This window comes from Ixodes scapularis, unplaced genomic scaffold (genome assembly GCF_016920785.2).
Source record: "Ixodes scapularis isolate PalLabHiFi unplaced genomic scaffold, ASM1692078v2 PGA_scaffold9__187_contigs__length_104089568, whole genome shotgun sequence".
NCBI lineage: Eukaryota > Metazoa > Arthropoda > Arachnida > Ixodida > Ixodidae > Ixodes > Ixodes scapularis.
The window spans coordinates 51,048,547-51,071,805 of record NW_024609884.1 but is presented as its reverse complement, the minus strand read 5'-3'; the positions used below and the strand labels follow the sequence as shown (position 1 = coordinate 51,071,805).

At 44.2% G+C, this 23,259-nt stretch overlaps 1 protein-coding gene across 1 annotated transcript in view; it reads left to right on the top strand.

The window, feature by feature from the left end:
* Positions 1 to 530: 530 nt before the first annotated feature.
* LOC8042145 (annulin) overlaps positions 531 to 23,259 on the top strand; it is an 81,347-nt gene continuing 58,618 nt past the window's right edge. Inside the window, exons 1-2 of the mRNA XM_040206926.3 lie at positions 531 to 611; positions 11,581 to 11,799. Coding sequence (XP_040062860.3) covers positions 542 to 611; positions 11,581 to 11,799 — 289 coding nt within the window. The 5' untranslated portion in view covers positions 531 to 541. The remainder of the gene's footprint in view (positions 612 to 11,580; positions 11,800 to 23,259) is intronic.

Genomic DNA, 23,259 nt, shown 5'->3' with positions numbered 1-23,259 from the left:
ACCCCCTGAAAACACGTGAACCTCAGTACCCTTCCCTCCTCCTCCTCAAGAGCTGCGCTCTAATTCGGCGTTACAGGGAGTTGTAAACGGCTTTCATTTTTTCTTTAATTTTTTTCTGGGACTTCTATTGCGTGGGGTGAAAAACGAACGCGTGTTTCATGGGTCATTAACGTTAGGGATCCGTTTTAAGTGGTATTTGCGCAAAGTACAAAAATTGTTGCATCGCTCCTTTAATATTGAACTTTTGCGTCCGCATGAAAAAGTCATCATCGTATAGTTTCTGAAGTCAGAAGACGCGCGAATGCCAACAGTTTGCTCTAGTACCAACATGTTGTTTAAAGCAAACACTCTGTCCGTGTATATAACCGACAAAATGTCCGTTGTTTCAGCAGGTCCACGCTCGCAAGCCTCCGTACCGCTAGGCTTCGGCGTCTACCAGTACCAGCAGCAGCAGCAGCTGCAGCACACCAGAGCGGCTTTTGAGCACTCCAGTCCACCCGCCTTTCAGGAATCGTTTGATAGCTGCCAAGAGGAATACATTATGACGCAAGAGGAAACGTCCAAGGCAACTACGTTCTGTGACGAGGAGGATGACTCAACCTCAGGCTCTGGTACGCTATTTATTCACTCGCACGTTGACATTAGAGAGTTTTAGTATTCCGTATAGCCTATAGGAGCAAACGCAAGCGCTGTGCGTTTGCGTTAGCGTTGCGTACTCCACGAAGCGTATGCCCATCGTAGCCATGCGCCAATCCAAGGCCGCAGTTTGGGTTCCGCGCACGCGCAGTGTGGAGCACGCAACGCTAACGCAAACGCACACTGCTCAGTGCGTTCGCTCGTATACGCGATACTAAAACTCACTAGTGTTAGTATTGCATACCGTATACACAGTGCGGAAAAATGACCAACTCTCGCGGTGCTGAAGGTTTTCGAAATGCATTATGCGATGCAGCATATCGTGGAGTTCAGGTGAGGACCAAGCCTTTAAAATAAAATAATAAAATAATAATAAAAACATTAGTGTCATGACAGAATAAAAATATATTATAATATAAAACAAAATAAGTTAATATTTAATGGGATAGAAAAATGTCGTGGTGCACTATCAGATACCTCCAGCAGTCGTTCTGTAAACACTGGGACTATAGTGCTTACTTTAGTGATCCGGGAAAAAATACGCTCAGAGTTTTGCGAAACTATATATATAACTTTTTTTTTATCCAACCGATGACTATGAAGTTTTTACGGCGATAACTAATTTAATAGGGGTGAGCAAGTAATCGATTCGCTTACCGATTAATCGATGAATTATTCAATCGCGATTACTTCTTTAACCGGTCAATCGGTTGAAACTACAAAAGAAGAAAAAAAAAACAAAAAAACAACTAAACATGCAATGCTTTCACCACGCAGAAGTGGACGAGTACACCTGTATGAAGGTAAACTTCAGTTGAAATTTTTACCTAAAGTAACCTGCAGGGGTGAGATTTGCAATTCTAAAGTAATACGTGTCCCAGCCCCTTCAACGCCGTGCGAGGGTCTGTTTAGCGCAGCAGAGGCTGCTGTAAACAATCAAGGGAGTTCGCTATTGCCGGAGCATACCAACGAACCTCATTTGCTTCTGCGGCTGAAGTAATAATTTGGGAGTATGGTTGTCTTTTGCCTGTTAGCAACTACACATCAAGGTTGATTTAAAATCCGAAATTGTACCGCCGCTTATCATATTCAGCAAAAGCAAACAAATTGATTTTGAGAAAAAAATTGTATGCGTGTGAATGAAATAAACCAACTAATTAATTAATTAATCCATTAAAGGTTGGCGATTAATCAGGTTAAAAATTTTAATCAACACCAAGCCCTTATTTTATGCAGCAATTACTGTTCATAACAGTAAACGTGCTGAACTAATTGTTATTAACATAATTTTTCCTTGTTTAACACATGTTTACAGCTTTGCTCTTTCATCGAGAGTGTTTCCCATGGGTATGCGAATCGCAAAAGTAACTGTATCAGCAACCGTAGCAACTCATGGCAAAAGCTAGAATGGTATAGGGCCTATATCTATTCTTGCCGACTTTTTCTATAAACTTAAAAAAAAATTATATATATATATATATATATATATATATATATATATATAAATTTTTATTAAAAATAAAAAATGAATAAAAATAAGAAAGGGGCCTGACGTCAGGCTCCTTTCTTATTTTTAATTCTTTATTTTATTCTTCATTTAACAATTTATTTTTGTAAGTTCTTGTGTTTTAACTTTGCCTTTTACTCCGTCCTTTTTAAAAGTTTCTTTCCCGCGTAATTAGCGTTCTTTGTGCCTAGTCTTCATTATTCCAGTAAACTAATACAACTTTTTTTCGGCACTTCACCCTTTTTTCTTGCGTGACTTTTTTCGCCCTTAAATTAGAATTTTATTTTTATCCTACGGCTGCTGTGTCTGCGCACATTACTTTTGCCTATATATATATATATATATATATATATATATATATATATATATATATATATATATATATATATATATATGCACCGGAGTTTCTTTTTTTTTTTTGATAAGCATATAATTTAAGTCAGCTGGGTCTAAACTATAGCAGAGAAACAAACTTATTCTTGACAACTTCTAAAGAAAAAAAATATTGTCAGTTATAGGTATCTTCTTTGACTTTAGCAATGCGCTCGACTGTCTCGAGCATGATATTAATTTGGGCGTCCCTTTAGCGCTGTTTTATTTTTTATAATAATGATACTCTTTTCACTCTAAAAAAGCCCGTGCGTCTGCTTTCCCGCTCAACACTCAGAGAGCCAATCAGCGCAACTTGCGGTGGCAGCTCAGTGAATGACGATGCCAAAACATATGTTTAGACTAGAAAACGTAGTCCGAGTTTTGACATTAAGCAATGCAAGCGTGACGTTTTGCATTGCTTAATATGTCCCAACTCAGACTACGTTTTCTGGTCTAAACATATGTTTCGGCATCGGCATTCGCTGAACTGCCTCCGTAAGTTGCGCTGATTTGCTCTCCGAGTGTTGTGCGGGAAAGTAGACGCACGGGCATTTTTTAGAGTGTTTAGATAAACTATTTTCATATGACTTTTGAGGTGTTCAGCTTTTTCCTCAAATTGCTACTTTTATAATTGTCGCCAATACGTTTCCATAAATGAGCATAGGTCCTTTCTGCTCAATAAAAATTTCGTTGTTTTCCAAGCAAGTATTTTAAGTCCACTTTCAATCATTTCTTATATATACGGTATCGGTGCTATCGACTCTGATGTCAGATTTTTTATTTACGCAAGCGATAAGAGCATTGTTACTTCTGGTACAAATGGATAACATCTTATTAAGAAAACGAATAGTGTCCTCTCCAAATTAAGAATCTGGTGTGAAAATAACACCATTCATATACGTAAGTACTAGCAAAAGCAAGGCGTGATATTTAACTGCATATATTCAGGAAGTCAATAAAACTTATGCATTCCGTTGAAATATGGCCCCGATATTATTCAGCATGTTGTCAATGTTAAAAATACTTGGCGTATTCTTTCTTATTACATGTTGGCATGACACGTTGCAGTGATTTGTACTAAACTTCAAAGCAAATAATAGGCATAATAAGTAAATGGCGTATTATCCCTACTACTATCAAACTTCAACTTTATACATCACTTTTCTATTCCAACCTACGCACTCGCATGTAATGTGGAGATTTATTGGTTTAATGTATGCTCAGATTGTCGCAGAAAAAAAAAAGCGATCTTTGAACAATAGCAAATGTCCTCTCCACCTCCTCGTCACTGCCTTTCTACCAAAGTATTTATTCAATAATCATCAAAGATTTATTATCAATGATTCGTACTAACATACCAGTAAGGTAACTTCGAAACATATCTCAGCATCGTTAATCTTCATTTGCAGATTTAAATTAATCAGACCCGTCAGATACATCCATGGCGTATTCCCCATTCACTAACCAACTTTGGACGGCAAAGAGTTAAGCATACACTTCCTAAATAATTGCGACTTGTCGCATGACTAGAAACTGTTGCTACGTACATCGCTCAGCAAAAATGACACGCCCAACATTCCCTAGTGTGCACACCGTTTGTTTGTTTTGACTGATGTGTTATTGTCATCTTTTATGCGCACTCGTTTTGTTGTTCCTTGCCTTGTAGGGTTACCGAAGGCTAGTGAAGCTGCATGAAAACAGCTACCCCGATTCCTGACGATACAAATTAAGCAATGTTTGTATATTTCGATGAAGCGCGCTATAGTGCCTGCCAGGTGGAGGTCGAGGAAAACTGTTTGAGACAATATCCACGTGAAGATTGAATAAATTAAGAAGTCAAAATAAAATTCGTTGTGTGGATGTCCTCGTTGAAATTGAGTGTTATATCTCTGCCGTTACACGGCAGTTTTACCAAAGCAGAACGAATGCAAACCCAGCACGTATCACGCGGTAGTGATTACGCGAATTAACACCTGTGCAGCGTCTATCCAAACCGGAACCAAGAGTTGCTGGGAGTTAAAACACATATTCTAAACTGTTTAAAAATATGAAAGGCTTAGTTTTTTGTTTTTGTTTTTTCTCTCTAGAACAGGCTAGAACACATAAGAAAGCAGATCGTCCGTATTGGATTGTGTCGTCAATCCAAGTATGTTTCTGGAAAGGTTAATCAAATTAATATTAAGAGGGAAGGTCAGCTTCCGGCGCTCAATGCATTTACCACGGGGAATACACATTGGACACCAGTATTATGCCAGTCTCTGACTTTTGGCGTTATAGATTTCCCCTTCCATGTACGCATTTTTGTTGCGCCGCTTTGCTATAGTCTACCATTTTGTTAATATTGAGTTACGCAAGGTCAATTTTTGTGTTATTCATGACGTTCAAGGGAGGCCACGAATGCACGTTAGTCTACGTACATGTCAATCAAAAGTAGAACCAGTATACTCCGTTTTACACGCAAACCCAATTCACAAGGTGTGATTTTGCTTGCGAATTCTCAGGTGCGACGTCGGGCACAGCAGCTTACCCCAGGCTTTTTTTTTTGCCGCACGAGTGACAGCGCAACTGCGAAATCGCGAGAAAATTCGCACCATGTAAATCAGGCTGCGGCGTCGAGCACCGCAGCCTCCACAGCTCATTTTGCTTCACGAGCGACGTCGCGACCGCAAAATCGCAAGTAAAATCGCACCATGAATTGGGCTTCATTCACATGGTGCACTTTTACTTGCGATTTTTGCAGTCGCGACTTCGCTCGTGCGGCAAAAAAACATGCTAGAGGCTCTGCTGCGGAATGTCGCAACTGCGAAATTACAAGAAAAATTGCACAGTGTGAATCAGGCTTTCATGTAAAGAGCCTGATTAACATCATGCCATTTTGTTTGTGATTTCGCAATTGCGACATTAAGCACCGCAACTACCCTCCTCCCTTTTTTTCCCCCTTTCGTTTTTGTTTTTAGGGTTTTGCCGCGCGACCGCCGTCGCAGCCGCGAAATGAAAGAACACGACGACGTTTTCAGGCAATAAACGCCATTCTTCCTGCCCTTTTGAAAAAATAGGATTTTTCAAAGTTCCCTGATATTATTCAGCCAGATTTTCTTATTGACGTCAAGCGGCAAGGTCCCGGACGCGGCGCATGGTCGCATTTTCTCTGTAAACACCGGACCGACGACATGGGCAATGGACCAACCGCCACCCGCTGAAACACCCGAAAGAGGGGATCCTGGACCATCACACGGCAAATCTCCACCTCAATGTACCGCCACCCCACCATCGACCCTTATCCCCGGTGACCTCAAGAAAGCTCCCATTAAAAGACGATGTACAGACCCAGACTCATATCAAGACTATGATGATGACAAGACCTCTACCTATTCCGTTCAAGGTGCTATCTTACATTCCAATGAAGACCAGTCTCCAGGATATCTCATGCAAGTTCTGGAAGCCGACGAAGATAATCGGCCCGTTACCCCAGTCCACCACAAGAAAAACCGCCCTGCGGGCATTCCAGTGGTTTTCAAACCCGACAGTTCCAATTCATCCTTGTGGAGGATGAAGCCTAACGAAGTGGCCAAAGAGATAATTGATGTTGCACAGGAGAAGCTACTCTCACATAGGATGAACAAAGCCGGGAGCCTTTTCGTGAGTGTTGCATCTCTGCAAGCAGCCAACCGATTACTAGCCATATCGACCCTTTGCTCTATTAAAGTGGCGACAAGTGTACCCCACTCCTACTCACGGAATTCGGGAAAGATCAAAGGAGTACCAATCGAGTATACCGACGGAGAACTACTAGAATATTTTAAAAATCTTGGAGTTATATCTGTTCAACGGCAAATTTCGTATAGAAGACAAGAGGACGGCAACGTGGAACACCGCAAGACTGAAAGCTATCTCCTTCACTTCCGCCCAGACCAACCGATGCCTACACGCGTTCTCTTAAGTTTCACAAGTCACACTGTTGACGAGTATTTTGGTCCTCCAGTGCAGTGCTATCATTGCCAAAGGTACCGGCACATTGCGCAATACTGCCGTAGACCACAGCGCTGCAAAGTGTGCGCAGGTCCGCACCACCACAAGACTTGCACCAATCGGCAAGGAAAATCGTGGGCTTGCGGCCACCTTAAACCCTAAAGTTGTGCGCGTACCCTTGCCCGTCCCGGTTACAACGGATAAGCGAGCCCAAAAGCCAACTTACAGTGACGCATTGAAGAAGACGACGAATGGAGTGAAAGAAAAACACAGAGAACGTCGGCCACATGAAGACGCACTTGAGACAGCCAGAGGAATTCCATCAACTATGCAATTACTGAAATCAGCCCCTACCACCCAGACGACCATCCGACAACCTACGTCGGTATCATCAGCTCCAAGGCGCAAACGACAAGAGCAGGCTGGTGATCTTGGTAGCGTCCTTATTACAATGCTTTTTGCTGCGCTAAGGGCCATCATCAAAGCGATCCCTGATTCAGACAACCTACCGGAAACGCAAGCCCTGCTTGCAATGGAATCCTTTTTGAAAGTAGGACCCTTCCACCGCTAGGAGCGGATGGCCTCGGCTCAAAGTCGCAACTTCAAGGAACGTACAAACGATAAACCCGAAATTTCAAGAATTCTACAGTGGAACGCTTGCAGCCTAAATCCCCACCTTCCAGATCTTCAGAGGTATCTACTCTCCACTAGGATTGATATACTGGCGATTCAGGAACCTAACAACGATCCATCCAACAGCCGCCTGTCGCCCTACGTAGCCTATTACAGTTCTACAAAAAGGAAGGACTGCAAGCCACGATCTGTAGTCTTTGTTCGCGCCGGGCTTCCTCGATTGCCAGTAGACCTATCTTCAGTTTCGAAGAGAAGTGCTGAATATGCTGCTGTGTCTGTTAGATACAAAAACGTGGGCTTCACAGTCGTTTCAGTGTATGTCCCTCCAAATTGCAAATGAAATGTCGGAGCGCTTTCCAATGTAAAGCAGAGAAGCAGAGGCCATCTTATACTCTGTAAAAATTTCAACGCCCACAACAAGATATGGGGTGACCGCAAAAATACAAGGAGAGGATTTGGTCTTGATAGTATGACATCTCCACTTCATTTAGAGGCCCTTAATGACGGTGCGGAAACGTTCATCAGACGTGGAGTTGGCCGCAGTGTATTAGACCTGACGTTCCTGTCCCCGGATATATTGGCAGATTGGAATGTGCTAGCCGATACCTGGGGTAGTGATCATATACCGATCATGATTACCAGCAAGCTTGCCAAAAAGACAAACTAAACTTACAGAGAAGTTCGAGTTACCAACTGGGATGTATTCCGATCTCACATGGACTTTGCTCTAGCTCGCAGCACGACGGAAGACACCACAGCCACGATTGTACAAGCCATTCAGCTGTCAACAAAGACCATTAGAGTACCATACACTTGGCCTGTTCCTGACCTCATGTACCTAAACCTAAGGGCTGCTCGACGCCGCGCGCAGCGACGAGCTCGAAAAACAGATGATATGGATGATTGGACTGAACATCGCAAGATCGATGCCAAATTTCGCCGATATACTAAGCGCCTCCAACGCCTACAGTGGAACCAACTATGCGAGTCGTTCGGGTCCCCATCGGGTATTTCGAGAGCATGGAGGATCGTCAGAGTCTTGAAGATAAAAAGCAACCCGAGCATCCCGTTGCAGGATTAGCCTTAGCGCTAGGCCGCACTACTCAAGAAACCGCGGAGCTTTTTGCTGATGCGTTCGCTGCCCCAATCCAGCCACCACAGGCACACAGGGACAAGCCTCCAGTTCCATTGAAAACAAATCCTTGCTCATAAATGGACGCTGACTTCACCATCACTGAACTTGATGTTGCCCTCCGACGCTAGCGCCGTCGAACCGCTCCGGGACCGGACGGCGTAACGTTTCAAGCACTGAGAAATCTTTCTTTCCCGCATAGAGAGGCCTTACTGGAGTCTATTAACAACATATGGAGAACGGCAAAAATCCCTGCAGCATGGCTCACCTCTGTAGTGGTTCCTATCAGAGAGCAAGGAAAACCCGGTGATCGGATTGAATCCTACCGGCCCATTTCTTTGACCAGTTGTGTCGGGAAATTAATTAAAAGACTAGTACTTTCAAGACTTACGTGGCTGCTTGAATCCAAAAGAGCACAGCCAGATCAACTCTGCGGATTTCGACGAAGGAGGTGCACCTTTGACGCCATTGCTGATCTCGTTTCGAGCCTTGAAAATGCACGTTCAGCTCACCAAACAGTCTACTGCATATTTTTGGACATATGCAAAGCTTTCGATGCCCTGCCACACCTGCGTGAACTTACACGGTACGGAATTGGTGGAAGAAGATATGACTATATCGCCGCGTTCCCCACTGGCCGCAGCCTAACAGTAAGAGTTGCCGAATGTCTTAGCACTCGTCGGTCGGTGACCCAAGGCGTTTCCCAAGGAAGTGTACTGAGCCCGTTTCTGTTTAACCTTACCATGGCAGAACTTCCGCTATGCATAAACTCTACAGAAACGTCCAGCACAACTGTTCACATGACGATATACGCCGATGATGTGGCAATTTGGTCATCAGACTGTCAAGGACCATCGGCAAAAGGCTTCAGGAAGTTCTTGACAGCACGACTTCTACTCTAGAAGAACTAGGACTTACTTTATCTACAAGCAAAACAGCCTTCCTCTGTTACCGCCCTGGTCGACATCCAAACCGCAAAGTTGCAAATACGCCAGCCATCAAAGGAATACCGATCCGGAGAGTCTCAACGTACCGATACTTGGGGATGAAATAGATGACCACGTTACCTGGGAACCCGAGATAAAACGACTTGTAACGCAGTGCACTAAATTATTGACTGTGCTCCGTCACTTCCATCGCCATAAATCTGGACTGCCTCCTCAAGGACTTCTGATTCTCTATCGTGGCCTTATCCTCTCAAGAATGTTATACAGCCTACCTATCATCACAATCAGGGCTCATCAAATGACCTCACTCGAACTTTTTCACCGCGTTGCCTGATTGGCTCTCCGAGTGTTGTGCGTGAAAGTAGACGCACATACATTTTTTAGAGTGCAGTTGGCTTTTCAATGGATTCCGTCACATATGGGTATCCCCGGCAAGGAACGCGCTGATGCCCTTGCTTCAAATGTACGCAAGAAAGAAGAACTCAGTCTTTTCATCCCACGTTATTGCGAGGCGCGCAGACTGTGCAAATTAATTACCACAATGCGTCGCCCCCATACAGAAGTTGCAAGCGGGAATCCTCCCCCATCGCTCCCTGAGTCAAAACTAACCAGATCAGAATCCACGCTACTGCCTCGCCTTCGTGCAAACTGCGCCTACACATCAACGACACTTCACATGATCTCCAGGTAGTACACTCAACTGTGCCAGATGCAATGTCCCAGAGGACCTTGACCACGTCCTCCTAAATTGTTCTCACTACGATCAAGCTCGACGGTCCTTTTTTACCATCATCCTAAGTCCCAGCACAACTGTGACTCAACAGAACGAAATCGTTTTTCCTACCAGAAGTCGACGAAGAAGAGAACTTGTTTATAAATCTCTCTTGAGTACCTCCATGCCACTGGACTTGCAACGCGCCTCCAGCCCACCGGCCTGCCATCTAGACCAGCCACGCCTTCTCGTCTCAACTGCCATCGACTAGTTTGTGATCTCCATACCAGAAGACAGTTCTGCAGTGTCCCCTCTCCCTCAAGAAAATAGCCTCCTGATTCGACCCTACTCATTCAGAGATTGGTGACCAAATCACACCCTCTTCTTTTCTCACCCTCTCTCCCCGCCTGTGCGAGACTTGCCCCTGCCAAGGAGGCTAGCATTACGTGCAGGCATCCCCTCTTCCCGTGTGTAACAACACTCAACAACAACAACAGCTGCGAAATTGGAAGTACAAGCAATTAGCGTGACCACGTGGCTTCATCTAGCGTCTCATATGCACAAGCACACGTGCAAATCAAACTCAAAATCTACGCTCAGACCATAGCCTCCTCTATACCCACAAAGCCTGGTAGATCGCCATGAGACGTGGCCGCCGAAAGTGAAAAGGTAGGGCGGCAGACAACGGATGAGAGGAGAGTCATGTAACGGGCGCCCCGCTGCGGCGAGACGCCGAAACATACTTCTTCCCGAGCGATGAAATGTCCGCTCGTGCTCCTCGCGTTCCTCGCGCGTCCTCGCCGCTGCAAAAGCTGTGCGCTTACTACCAGCTTCCCCGAGAGATGCTTTATGCTACCAGATCCTCGCGCTCGAAATCTGCGACCGGGCGCTCTATGGCTTCGTCTGTCGAACTGCCAGGCTTTGTGAGTATAGAGGAGGCTATGCCCAGACCCGTGCTGTACTCAATAAAAACGCACCCATTTTCTTTTCGTCACAGAATGGGAAACCGCGAAACACGCAGGTATATGACCAAAAACAGTAGCTAATTTTTTTTATTATTTTATTCTTAATGACTCGAGTGATCTGAGTGGCGAAGAGCAAAGGAGCAAGCCGGACAAACAACAACAAAATTATTGTTATAGGTTTAGCCAGCAGGAGTTTAGTTTACCAGAGTATGGCAACATTGTTATCCACTGTACATGAGAAATATAGCCAGTGCAGTACAAACTGCTCGCCTGCAGGGTCTTTAACGTGCACCACGCAGTAGTGATACACGACCTCGTCTCGCTATACGATGCTTATCCAGATCGAAAAGGGCAGGGGTGGGGATTGAACCCAGACTCCCTGGGTTCTGCCGCGCGAGCTTTCGCTTCATGTGCTCCGAGCTGCGGTGCGCTAGCCCACTCGTCCACCGATCCCCCGGGCCAAACCGGCCACTCCAGCGTCCCGAGCTAGCTTGAGGCGACGGGCAGAAGACGAAGAAGACAGCGGCTCAACATCGGAAGGTCTCGCGCTCCTAGATCGCCCAGCGTCGAGCCTCGGTCTCTAGGCCCATTCCAGGAGCAGAGGTCAGCCCCTCGCGGCGTTGCGTGGCCGGCGGGTGCCTGGGCAGCACCGACGCGCGTTTTCCCCGGCGAGGGTAGCGCGTAACGGAGCGTGTGTTCCCTCGCAGCGGGCTCGGCGGGGGAAGACGCAGCGGAGGCGAGGGCACCCAGCAGCCCCCTTGGGCGTCGCCGCAGCGCACCGAAATCCGGAGGCGTCAGACCGCCAGAGGACCGGCGGCCGCGAAAGACAATGGGCAACGTGCTCTCCTGCTTCCACGGATCGTTCTCGCCCAGCGAGGTTGAGGCCGAGCACAAGCTGCTCCCCGTGGCACCCAGGCCACCCACCGGTGAGTGCTGCATGGGGACACCCACTGAAACACGCTTCTTCCGCGCCCCGGTAATTTTTTTTTTTTTTTGGAAGAGACGATATGGACCATGCTCCCGAGCTTCCTGGAGCACCGCTGGCGCGCAGGTAGAGGAGCTTTGCCGGACGCGTCTCTTCGTGACGGAAGGAGACCTCCTGGTAGTCGCAGAGTGGCAACAGACGACTAGCTGAGAGACTCGGCTTTATTCTGTATCAAACTTTATCCATGGAACAGTTCTGATTGTCCAAGGTACGCCCGGCCGTGGCCTTGCGGTCGCTGTGTTTATGTACAATTTGTTAGAGTGAAGAAGCCCTGCCTGTATTTCTCACTGTTTATTTTAGTTATATATTTATTTTGGCATAAGATGTTTGGAAAGCGTTTTGGCCAGATTAAACTTTGCTTTTCCGCGCTACAACGCGGAAAATGAAAGCGCTTCCGTTAGGTGGCGGATTCGCATCGAAATGACGGGTATAATTCCCCGAACAAATCAGTCCCGCATATGTTTCGGGGTTGCTGATGGTTCGGTGAGAGCGTGTCTTTATATTTTAGCGTATCCCAGTTTAGTTTCCAAAACGCTACCAGATGCTGCAGTTCAACTCAAACACAAAGAAAAATGAATTACATATCCGAGTACAACCCCTCTCAGACGGGTATGTAAGGGTCTTCACAACGAGCGCCTTTCAAAATAGGAGAATCAGCTCGCGATGTTTTAAATCGCGATCGGCATGCGCTGGTTCGTCGATCTTTTAAACGAGTTCGTTCTGAAGTCCTTCAACGTGCCCGTATGACAGGGGTATAAGGCAGCACGGCGTTGGTTTAGTAAGAGAAATGGAGAGATTTCGGTTAAGAGAAAGGAAATTTCATTCCTATACCTACTCAGTGAATATGCTTTCCGCTGGGTAGGAGAACAAAGAAAAGATTAAGTTTTACCAGCGAGCGGTATCAATGCAAAAAGGAATATATATATATATATATATATATATATACTCAAAGAAATATTTGCCCTTAAAGGAGTTGGTCGAGGAGGTTGCCAAAAAAGTGAGCTTGATGAAACGTTTCGGGCCTGGTAGGCTCTTCGTCAGTCAAGTGAGAACACTTCGTTCTCCTTTTCTTTCAATCAAAGAAAAAACGGCCGGAAAAAAGAAGAAGTTAATTAGAAAAATGCTTACCGTTTAGCGGGTATCTACTCAACTAAATTCTCGCTTAAAAGTTTAATATATCACGATACCAATGCAGCAAATACTATGGAAATAATTAAATATAATATTATTACTGCCATTCTCGACCAACTCCTTTAAGGGCAAATATTTCTTTGAGCATATTTCTCTCGAGTGCCGTCTTTTGTTCTCAGGTGCTGTTCTATATATATATATATATATATATATATATATATATATATATATATATATATACATATATATAAACTGTGATGTTTTGTGTTTTCGTCTCTTGTCTGTATGCCCAGTTTGGGGTTTACAACTATCCTCAACAGACGCTGTATGACGCGTATGCTTCGGGAGATATTCCGTACGGTGGACTTTTACGAAATAACTTCGTAAACAGCATCTATCCAGAGCCTTCGACAAGTTAGGCGGCACCGATACCATATATATATATATATATATATATATATATATATATATATATATATATATATATATATATATATATATATATATATATATGACGAAGGCCGACTTCCGGCCGAAAAGTCGAAGCATAAATCGTCCTTTGTTGCTGTTTTCACCAAGGGTTTTTTCTTCTCAGTTATATACCTAAGCCTTCGGCCTCCCGCTACCCATGCCCGTTATATATATATATATATATATATATATATATATATATATATATATATATATATATATATATATATATATATATATATATATATAAGTCATATCTGTGCCTTACTTTTTTTATGTTTGCAGTGATTCGGAACTAGCTGCTTAAGAGAGGTATAAACGCTTTAAACACGCAACAAATTGAGCCGCGCTCTAAAAACTCCCGTGCGACTACCTTTCCTCGAAACACTCGGAGAGCCAATCACCGCAGCTTACTAGGCAGCTCAGGGAATGACGATGCTGAAACACATGTTTAGACCTAAAAACGCAGTCCGAGTTGTGACATTAAGCAATGCACCACGTCTGGCTTGCATTGCTTAATATCAAAACTCAGACTGCGTTTTTTGGTCTAAACCAGGGGTGGCCAGGCTGACCCGGCCTAAGAGCCGCAAACGAAACCACGAAACTGCCAAAAGCCGCGGGGGGGGGGGGGGGGGGGGGGGGGGGGGGAAGGGGGAGGGGGCGGAGGCAAATTTAAATTTTGTTCAGAGTCTGACTGGACGTATGAGTGCACAAGGCTGTACGACAGTACAGCCTTGTGCACTTATACGTAATAAAGTAGCCATACCGAGGGCCATACTTTATTCTGCCTAAAATCTCTTCTTTTTTTCCGGGGGAAACGCGGAAAGGGGCGGGGGGGGGGGGGGGGGGGGTGTCCCCTTACGAGGGATCCGCGAGCCGCACTTGGACCAGCAAAGAGCCGCATGCGGCTCGCGAGCCGCGGTTTGGCCACCCCTGGTCTAAACATATGTTTCGACATCGTCATTCGCTGAGCTGCCTCCGTAAGTTGCGGTGATTGGCTCTCCGAGTATTGTGCGGGAAAGTAGAGGCACGGGTTTTTGTTAGAGTGTAGTTTGAGTAGAGATAGTTGAATTACGTCCAAGTCTGATAGGAGGAAACAAAAACTGAAGGTCGGTTACGACGGCGCCCATGCAGAGCTGTCGGAAAGCGTCTATAGGCGTGGCAACTTCCGAGAATTTTATTACGGCTTCCTATAGCCAGTGAGATTAAGGCAATAGCGGATAAGAACGCCGAGCAGCGAATCACGAACCAAGAAGTGGGAATTTGTATGAGTCGTACTCTGCATTTCTTACGCCCTAAGTGTCTCTATTACTCTCTAAGAAATCCCTGCGCGTCTACTTACCCGCAAAACATTCAAAGAGACAATCTCCGCGATCTACGAAGTCAGCTCAGCGAATGATAAGGCGGAACATCCGTTTAGAAAATGAAGTCTGGGCTGTGGCATTAAGCTGTGCAAAGGGTCATGCTTGCATTGCGTAATGCCACAGCGCAGACTTAATTTTGAGGTCTGAACAGATGTTCCGCTCCATCATTCACTGACTCGATTTCGTACACTCTAAGAAATGCCTGCGCGTCTACTTACCCGCAAAACATTCAAAGAGACAATCTCCGCGATCTACGAAGTCAGCTCAGCGAATGATAAGGCGGAACATCCGTTTAGAAAATGAAGTCTGGGCTGTGGCATTACGCTGTGCAAAGGGTCATGCTTGCATTGCGTAATGCCACAGCGCAGACTTAATTTTGAGGTCTGAACAGATGTTCCGCTCCATCATTCACTGACTCGATTTCGTATAGATCACAAATATTGGCTGTTTGAGTGTTTTGAAGGTAAGTAGACGTGCAGGCATTTCTTAGAGTGTATAGTTTAAAGACTGATGTAAGATAAGCACAAGCAGAGTCGGTAGAAGTCATGCATACATAATCTTTTCGATCGGAGGGCCAAATCCTGGATCGGTCATAATTATGCGGTGCAGAAAACAAAAAAAAAAAGATACAGTAACTGACAGTTTAAGAAACCCGGGGTCGGGGGCCTCTTGTTTTCAAGTTCTCTGCTTCGTAATTTGTTCTTCGGAGATTCGGCCATTTAAAGAACGCACATTTTATAGCTTGAAGGGTTTCGTTCGTTTGTATAATGCGTCCTTTTAAATATGACGAGGGGAAGTGCCGGCGCCATCATTGAATTCGAAACCAAATAGTTTATACTAGTTCTTCATTTTCAACTCACTGAAGACGATCCTTCGTGGACCGGAGGATTGCTTCTGAGCGTGCTGGCGATTGCGTGGGAACGTGACATCGGCGCTTCCTTAAATCTCACTCTGCCAGGAAAGTGACGAACACCGTTGTTTGTTCCCCTTTTAGTCCTTAAAGACAAGTACTGGGGAAAAAAAAAAAAGAAGAAAAAAGCTGATGACTTGGTCGTGTTAAAGGGACGATGCAACAATTTTTGTAGTTTGCGCAAATACCGCTTAAAACGGATCCCTGACGTTAATAACCTATGAAACAAGCGTTCGTTTTTCACCCCACGCAATAGAAGTTCCAGAAAAAAAAATTAAAGAAAAACGAGCACCATTCACCCCCTCAACTCTCAGCCAGAACAAGCGGCCACTTGATCTCTAGCCGATTATATGCCGCCAAAGTTGATCATAGCCACGCTATGGGGTTGGCAAAGCACTGGACACGCGCTGAGTTCCAGACATTGTTATGGCTCGGCTATTGCCGTCGTTGCAGCGATTGGACACGGGCCACTACCCGAATGCATGTCGAGGCATCGATTGTCACGAGCCCAGATCGAATGCGTACGCAGTCTTCGCGTCCACTGTGTGAGCAGCATTTGAATATCGTCACTGCAAAGCTTGATGACGCATTCCAGGGGATCGTATACAGTTGCCATTGTCCCCACAGCTCCGTCATCGAATTTCACGAAGGAGCAAAAGGCGGCTTTGGAAGGAGAGATTTAAAGAAAAGCTCCGCTTTCATCCTTTGAATTCCGCCGCGACGAAGACGCTTCTTGGCCAGTGGTGTTGCGTTCGAGTATTCTTGGGTCCCACTAGTGCCAGGAAGCTGGTGTAAAGTAAGAAATATTCCTACCCAATGTCGTTGCACAGCCCCTTTAATTGCGTCGCACTCTGCAGGAAGAGCTTATCAGTTAGTGACTTAATCACTACAATCTATGACTGAGGGAAAGTGGAAACAGATCTGGTTTTTGAATTCAGGTTCCCATGAAACTTCCGGAACCGCAGCTCGTACAAGATGATAAACGAAGCCAATATAATGGCAGGGCTTAATTTGGGTTTTTCTTTTTCTACGCGCACGTTCTTCCGCAACCCTCACGATACAATTGCTGACAATCCATTAGGCAATAAGTCTTATAATGGTGTACACATACACAACTATTCCCTCTCCCCGTTCTCTCTCTCTCGCTCTCTCCCACTTTTCTTTTAAAGCCTGTGCTCGCTCCTTCCTACTTTGCTGATGTCCAGATACGATGGAATATTTTTCCCGTTATCGTCGGTGTCGTGTCTTGGCCACCCAGCTGCGACACGACCATTTCTCATGTTCCGCGCACAACGGCACATCGCCTCCCTTTTGTCTTTTGACAGACGGAGCGGCGTTCTCCGTTTAGCGTCGGTTGCGGGCTCGCAGCTCGGACTCGAAGAGCTCCCACGCGGGACCTTGCCAAATACTGCCGCGCGTCGTGCCAGAGCCTGACGAATTTACAGGACGTTCCGATCCGCGTTTCTGGCCTCGGACAGGAGATCCGCGCGCGGTTCGACTCGTATAGAACAGCGATCCAAGACGGGACGGAGAAGGGATGAAAGACGGCATCAATCACGTGCACTTCCTGACATTGATTTTTTCTCAGTATTGAAGGACGGTCACCAAAACTACTATGATACGGAAAAGCGCCGAAGTCATGTTTGTGCTAATAGTGTCGCGCAGTGTACTGCCATGTTCACAGTTCGTTACACTATATTGCCGACCTCACGTATTCCTGTCTTACACACAATTTTGTCTGAAGCGGACAAGATTCTACATCAGGTAGTGAACTGAAAAAAACCGGTATACGATGCACTTATCTCAAGCGAGACTTCGGTGAGGTATGTACATGTAATATTACGATTCTCACAGACCAAGCAAGAACGAAATTGAGAGCAAGTGCCCGCGTGCGCAACAAGACAAATTTGGAAGTGATTGAATAACGCCCGTCACTTATCGTGTCGCACAGTGCGTGACCCAAATTGGACTGCGGCTGCGAACGTTTTTATTGAGCTTCTGGCTTTACAATTCAAGCCCGGCTGGGAGCGTGGTTTCCCCGCAGCTCACGGATGATCAAGAGATCGCTCCGTCCAGCGCGCGACTCCATTCGTCGTAGAACTGAAACGGCCTGCTGCGCAGCATTTGTCACATCAGAGGTTATACGGTGAAATAAGTCGACTCTTGAGTTGTAATGTTGTTTCTAAAGAACGGAAGAACAAACCCAAAGTGACCTCGAATAACTAATTACCTGAAGTATAGTACCGCGTGTTTTGCTTTTCGATTGCGAATCCCACACTCTAAAAGAGCCCGTGCGTCTGTTTTTCCGCACAGCACTCGAAGAGCCAATCACCGCAACTTACGGAGGCAGCTCAGCGAATGACGAGGCCGTTGCATATGTTTAGAGCAAAAAACGCAGTCTGAGTAGTGACATTTAAGCAATGCAAAACGTCATGCTTGAATAGCTTAATGCCACAACTCAAACTGCGTTTTTTGGTCTAAATATATGTTTCGGCATCGTCATTCGCTGAGCTAACTCCGTAAGTTGAGGTGATTGACTCTCCGAGTGTTGTGCGGGAAAGTAGACGCACGGGCCTTTTTTAGAGTGTAGTTGAACCGAGGTTCCCTGGCTAAGTTAGACAGCCCGTTGATCTTTTCGCAGCGCCACTCTCTCAGCCCATTCAAGATTTTGTCTTCAACATCTCCTTTTTTTCGTTATTTTTTAAGGCGCTTACTGAATTAGCTGACTTTTTGAACGACCCTGTTTCACGCTTTCAGGGATGACAGCTTTTTCCTTTGATTAAGGTCAGTGTAGTTTCTCAGAAAGCTGTTCATGACTTGTGTGCAGAAATGCAAATTTCGGGCCCAGCCCATATGCCTTCTGGTTAATCGAGTGCGCGTTCAATGCCGTGAGGGGCGGCATGACTGGCGGGAAGCCAAAGACGTACGAAAGAAACCTTCTGAGCGGGTGCTGACAGTAAGATGCAGCAGTAGGTTTGTGACATCATCAAGCCTTCCTTTTAAAGAAACAATGAATCTTTCTTTTTCTTTTTTACTTTTATTAGATACTGTTTAAAACGAATATCATTCACATTCATAACCTCGCGCATTAGCTTTTCTTTTAGAGCCCGACTGTTAGGCTCCCGTTTCCGTGTTTCGCGGCGTCGGTGTCGGCGTCAGGGTAACCGCGCTAAATTTAGCGGGAAAATTGACATCACATGACCTCAACACCAATTCAATTCCCCGCTAGATTTAACGGGTAAATTCAGTTTCTCCGCTAGATTTAGCGGGAAAATTGACGTCACGTGACCTCAACACCAATTCAATTCTCCGCTAAATTTAGCGGGGAGTTGAATTGGTGTTGAGGTCACGTCACGTAAAGTTTCCCGCTAAATCTAGCGGAGAAACTGAATTTGTTCATAGCTGATGTGATCCAAGTCGTGTGACGTCACTTCCCCGTCAGAGCAAGCGGCACGTGATCTGGTGCCGATTATATGCTGACAACGGTAATCATAGCCAGGCGCTGGAGTTGTCAATGCCGGGACACGGTGCAGACATTGTGAGAGTTCAGCCATTTCGATCACCGCAGCTATTGGACACGGGCTCTTACTAGAACATCCTTTAAAGCAATCATTGCAACCAATATAAAAGATTACAATAAAAAAAGTCTGATAAATCATATTTACTCCATTTATATTAGACTTGTTTGTTTTAAATCAGAATACTTTGATTTAAATCAGTGTAGCTAGAAAATAGTGATTCTTTATACCACAAAGTGCATTTTTAACATGGCAGATTCATGGATCAATTTGTCCCATCCCTGAAAAAAGAAATGCGGAAAAGTACTAAAAATGGAAAATGCAGTGTAATTAACAACTTATATATATATATATATATATATATATATATATATATATATATATATATATATATATATATATATATATATATATATATATATATATATATATATTAGATAAAATGTGTTATTTGATTTTTCTTTCGCGTTCTGACTCGATTGCAAAAAGACATTACTTTTCTGGTTTTTGTTTCTTTTGAGTTCAGATTGTTTTTAAATAGGCCGTTACACTATTCGCTTCTCCAGCTGGTTGCTGGCCCTCTCGCGGCGGAAACGAGATTCGCTCTAGTGAGGGTCCCGCCGGTTCTTCTGCTCAGCGGGCACGGCGGAGCTGCTCGCGATGCTGGAATCGCGAAATGACCCTTGTGAATGCAAACAAGTGCTGTTGTAGTGCTGCAGCCGATATGTGCTGTTGTAGTGCTGGAGTCGCGAAATGACCCTTGTGAATGCAAACAAGTCCCTATGTAGTGCTGCAGCCGATATGGGATTGTGCCTTACAAACTAGAAAGTTTTAGTATTGCATTAAAAGTAAACGCAAGCGCCGTGCGTTTGCGTTAGGGTTGAATGCTCCTCGCTCCCTATGCGTGCCTTCTTCATGCGCCAATCAAAGACCACAATTTCGGGCTCCGCGCAGTGTGAAACACTCAACGTTAACGCAAACACACAGTGCTGGCGTTCACTCACTCTAAAAAAAATAAGGATGTCAGCATACACCCTTTTGTCTCATATAATGCACCTCAAATCTTCACCGGTCTTCCAACGCCAAAGAAACGTGCTGCAGTGACGTGCAAGCAGTTATAGACGTTCCTTCAAATTGGAAAGGCCGAGATTGGCAAAACGGCAATGCGTAGAAGTTAATTAAAATAAATGTCATGAGAACCTTTGCAATTAACAAAAAATCGAACGGAATCCCTCTTTTGTATTTCTGGCAATTTGGTCCGGAAGGATTGGCGGCGAATTTCGAAGTTCTGCCGATGGTCGAAAGTCGCGACTTGGATTGCACCGTGTTCTTTACTTACAATTATTGCCATTTTACACGAAATTCTCAGACTAGCTAGAATGTGTTAATTTATTTCAGACTATTTTTTTTATAACTTGTTAATAAAAAATGCTGCAATTGGCACCAGCGACAATTTTCAAACTTTGGATTGCCATAGTTGCTTGCGCGTTTGAACAAATTATAATAGATCTTAAAGAACTACGTATTAAAATATCTTAATTTTATTATAATTAATACTAATTCCGGTAACGTAGGCCACACCACAATCACAATAATACGCTATTTAACCGTACTATTCTTTACATAAAGGTATCAATGTTTTCTTCTGCAGCATATGAAAAACTTCTACATCGTTATCAAGATAGAAATAAACACTGGATTAATACAAAGTCATATGCGTCACGTGTTATCTTAAAAAAACACTCACTTTCGTTATCTAACTGGGATTCCGTTTTTAGGTTTTTGCAATGAGAACAGTGTTCCTTCAATTTATACCTTTTGTGAACATATTCTAAAAACTCGTCACCCTGGGCGATATTTGGTAAAATTTGGATTGATTCTATTATTCTTGTGCTTAAAATAAATGCCAAAGCAATTCATTATCTAAATGCCCAAAAACCCATTAAAGCGCCCGCGGTTCATTATTTTACATGACAATTACTTGAATGAGGAAAAGCAGCAAGAACACAAAATATATCAGCGCTTATTTTTTCAACCAATACAACATCTGATACCTCTAAAATGTACGAAACACCCTCTCTTTAAAGGGACACTGAACTCTGCAAAATATTTTGGAGTGTCTGGATTAGACACGTATGTCACAAATTAAAGTTTCCGGGAACCATTTCTTTAGCTTAATAATTACGCTGTAAGACAAATCTTGCATTGGGAAAAAAAAAAAAGAAAACGAAATTAATACCTATATTGAGAAATTCAATCCAAAATGGAAGTTAGTTTCGTTTTCGTTCCTGAATTAAAACGCGTAAGTATTACGCTATCCACAGTGTTTTATTTCAGGGTAAAGAGGTGGCCTACGGGCCTAACACCCTAATTTCCTCGTATAAGTGGGGATAATTTGTGTCACCCAGTGAAGCCAGCACACTAGACAGGCTCAGCAACTGGTATTTCAGTCGCGACGAAGTGTAAGGTAGGAACGAAGCTTAACGCTCCGATTTGCTCAAAAGAGCACATTTGTTTGCTTGTGTTGAACCTTATGTAAATCTTTCTTGCTTGATGATTATTTTATCTAAATAAAAATAAGAAATGCATATTAAAAGCGTAAAATTTTCGTGATTTTTTTTTTTTTTTTTTTGGGGGGGGGGATGGTTTGATTTAAATCACCGTATTTAAACTGGTCAGTAGTTAAACTGGTCTGATTTAAATTACAAAATCAATGATTATTTTAATCCCAATTTAAATCACATTGATTTTTTTCTCCCTGATTGTATCTGGGCCGAAATGGATCCTCTCACGCACCGGGTCCAACCCATTTCAGGAATTAACATGAAGAGATCACCTCGCTTCTACCTAACTAATTATCATCGTACGGCGAGTGTAACTATAACATGAAAGGAATCTTAGTATTACCAGATTTGTCTTCCCGCCGTAGAAATGCGCTCGTCTGTATTTCCTTCACAAGCATCATTTTCATAAACCATTCCTCCGCCAGAAACTCATCCTTGAACCTTCTTATCACTCGTCCCGTATGTATAAGGTTGGCATAACAAGTGTAAACACTCAAACGTTCGACGTGTCATTTATACCTCGAACATCACACGACTGGAACCACCTTCCCGCTTCAACCGACCCTTTTCAAAAGTGCGTGACATCTAGTAGCTGCAGCGCGTGATTCAATCACACGCTTCGTACTCAATCAATGGTGGCCACCAACGTTGCTTGGCGGAGTTCTCAGGAAAAGGATCTATTGCTGCAATTAGTGATGCTGTTCTTTTAAACGAAGTCTTACTAACAACACTCTTAGTTGATTTAATTTCCATCGTTTTTCGTTTGTTCACTCCCCTCTTTAATGTATCTCGTACCTTGAGGATAAATAAATAAATAAGCTATACGCGGCTGTCGTCACCCTGAGGGGATCCCCGCGGTTACGTCAAGTGATTCCCGCAGCTTTGTTCGAAGTAAAGACAAACAAAAGTATTTGTTTTTATCTTCAAAATTACCCCGCGACAAACAAGCTTCTATCTCTGTGGCGTTGCGTGCGAGCGTATACTCAGGTCACGCTCGCGTGAAGTGCATATAACAAGCAAATCCAATAACGGTTTACTGACCTTTCAAGCGACGACCGCCAGTGTGTCACCAGCGTCGTATCTGTTATGGCGCTGCCATTTTGCCAAGCTGGCAGATGTATAGTGTATAGAGAACCGCATTGCGTGTGTTGTCACGAAAGGAGGGGATAGATTCAGAGGTATACATAACTTCGCTAAAACGTTTTGCTATAATCATTGAAATTATGCTGATTTGATCCAGTCACAATTTGATTACCCAATCCTGCTTAATTTACGCAGTGACTACGACTACCATGTACTTTCCTCGTTTAAACACTCGAATAACTCTTTAGGCTTGTCAAAGAAGATCTCACCATTTTATCCAAAGTTTTCAATCATTTTGCGCTTTGGAATATAGTCTGAACTCTTGTGCAGCTGTGTCTAAGGTCAAAATTAAAGAAACCT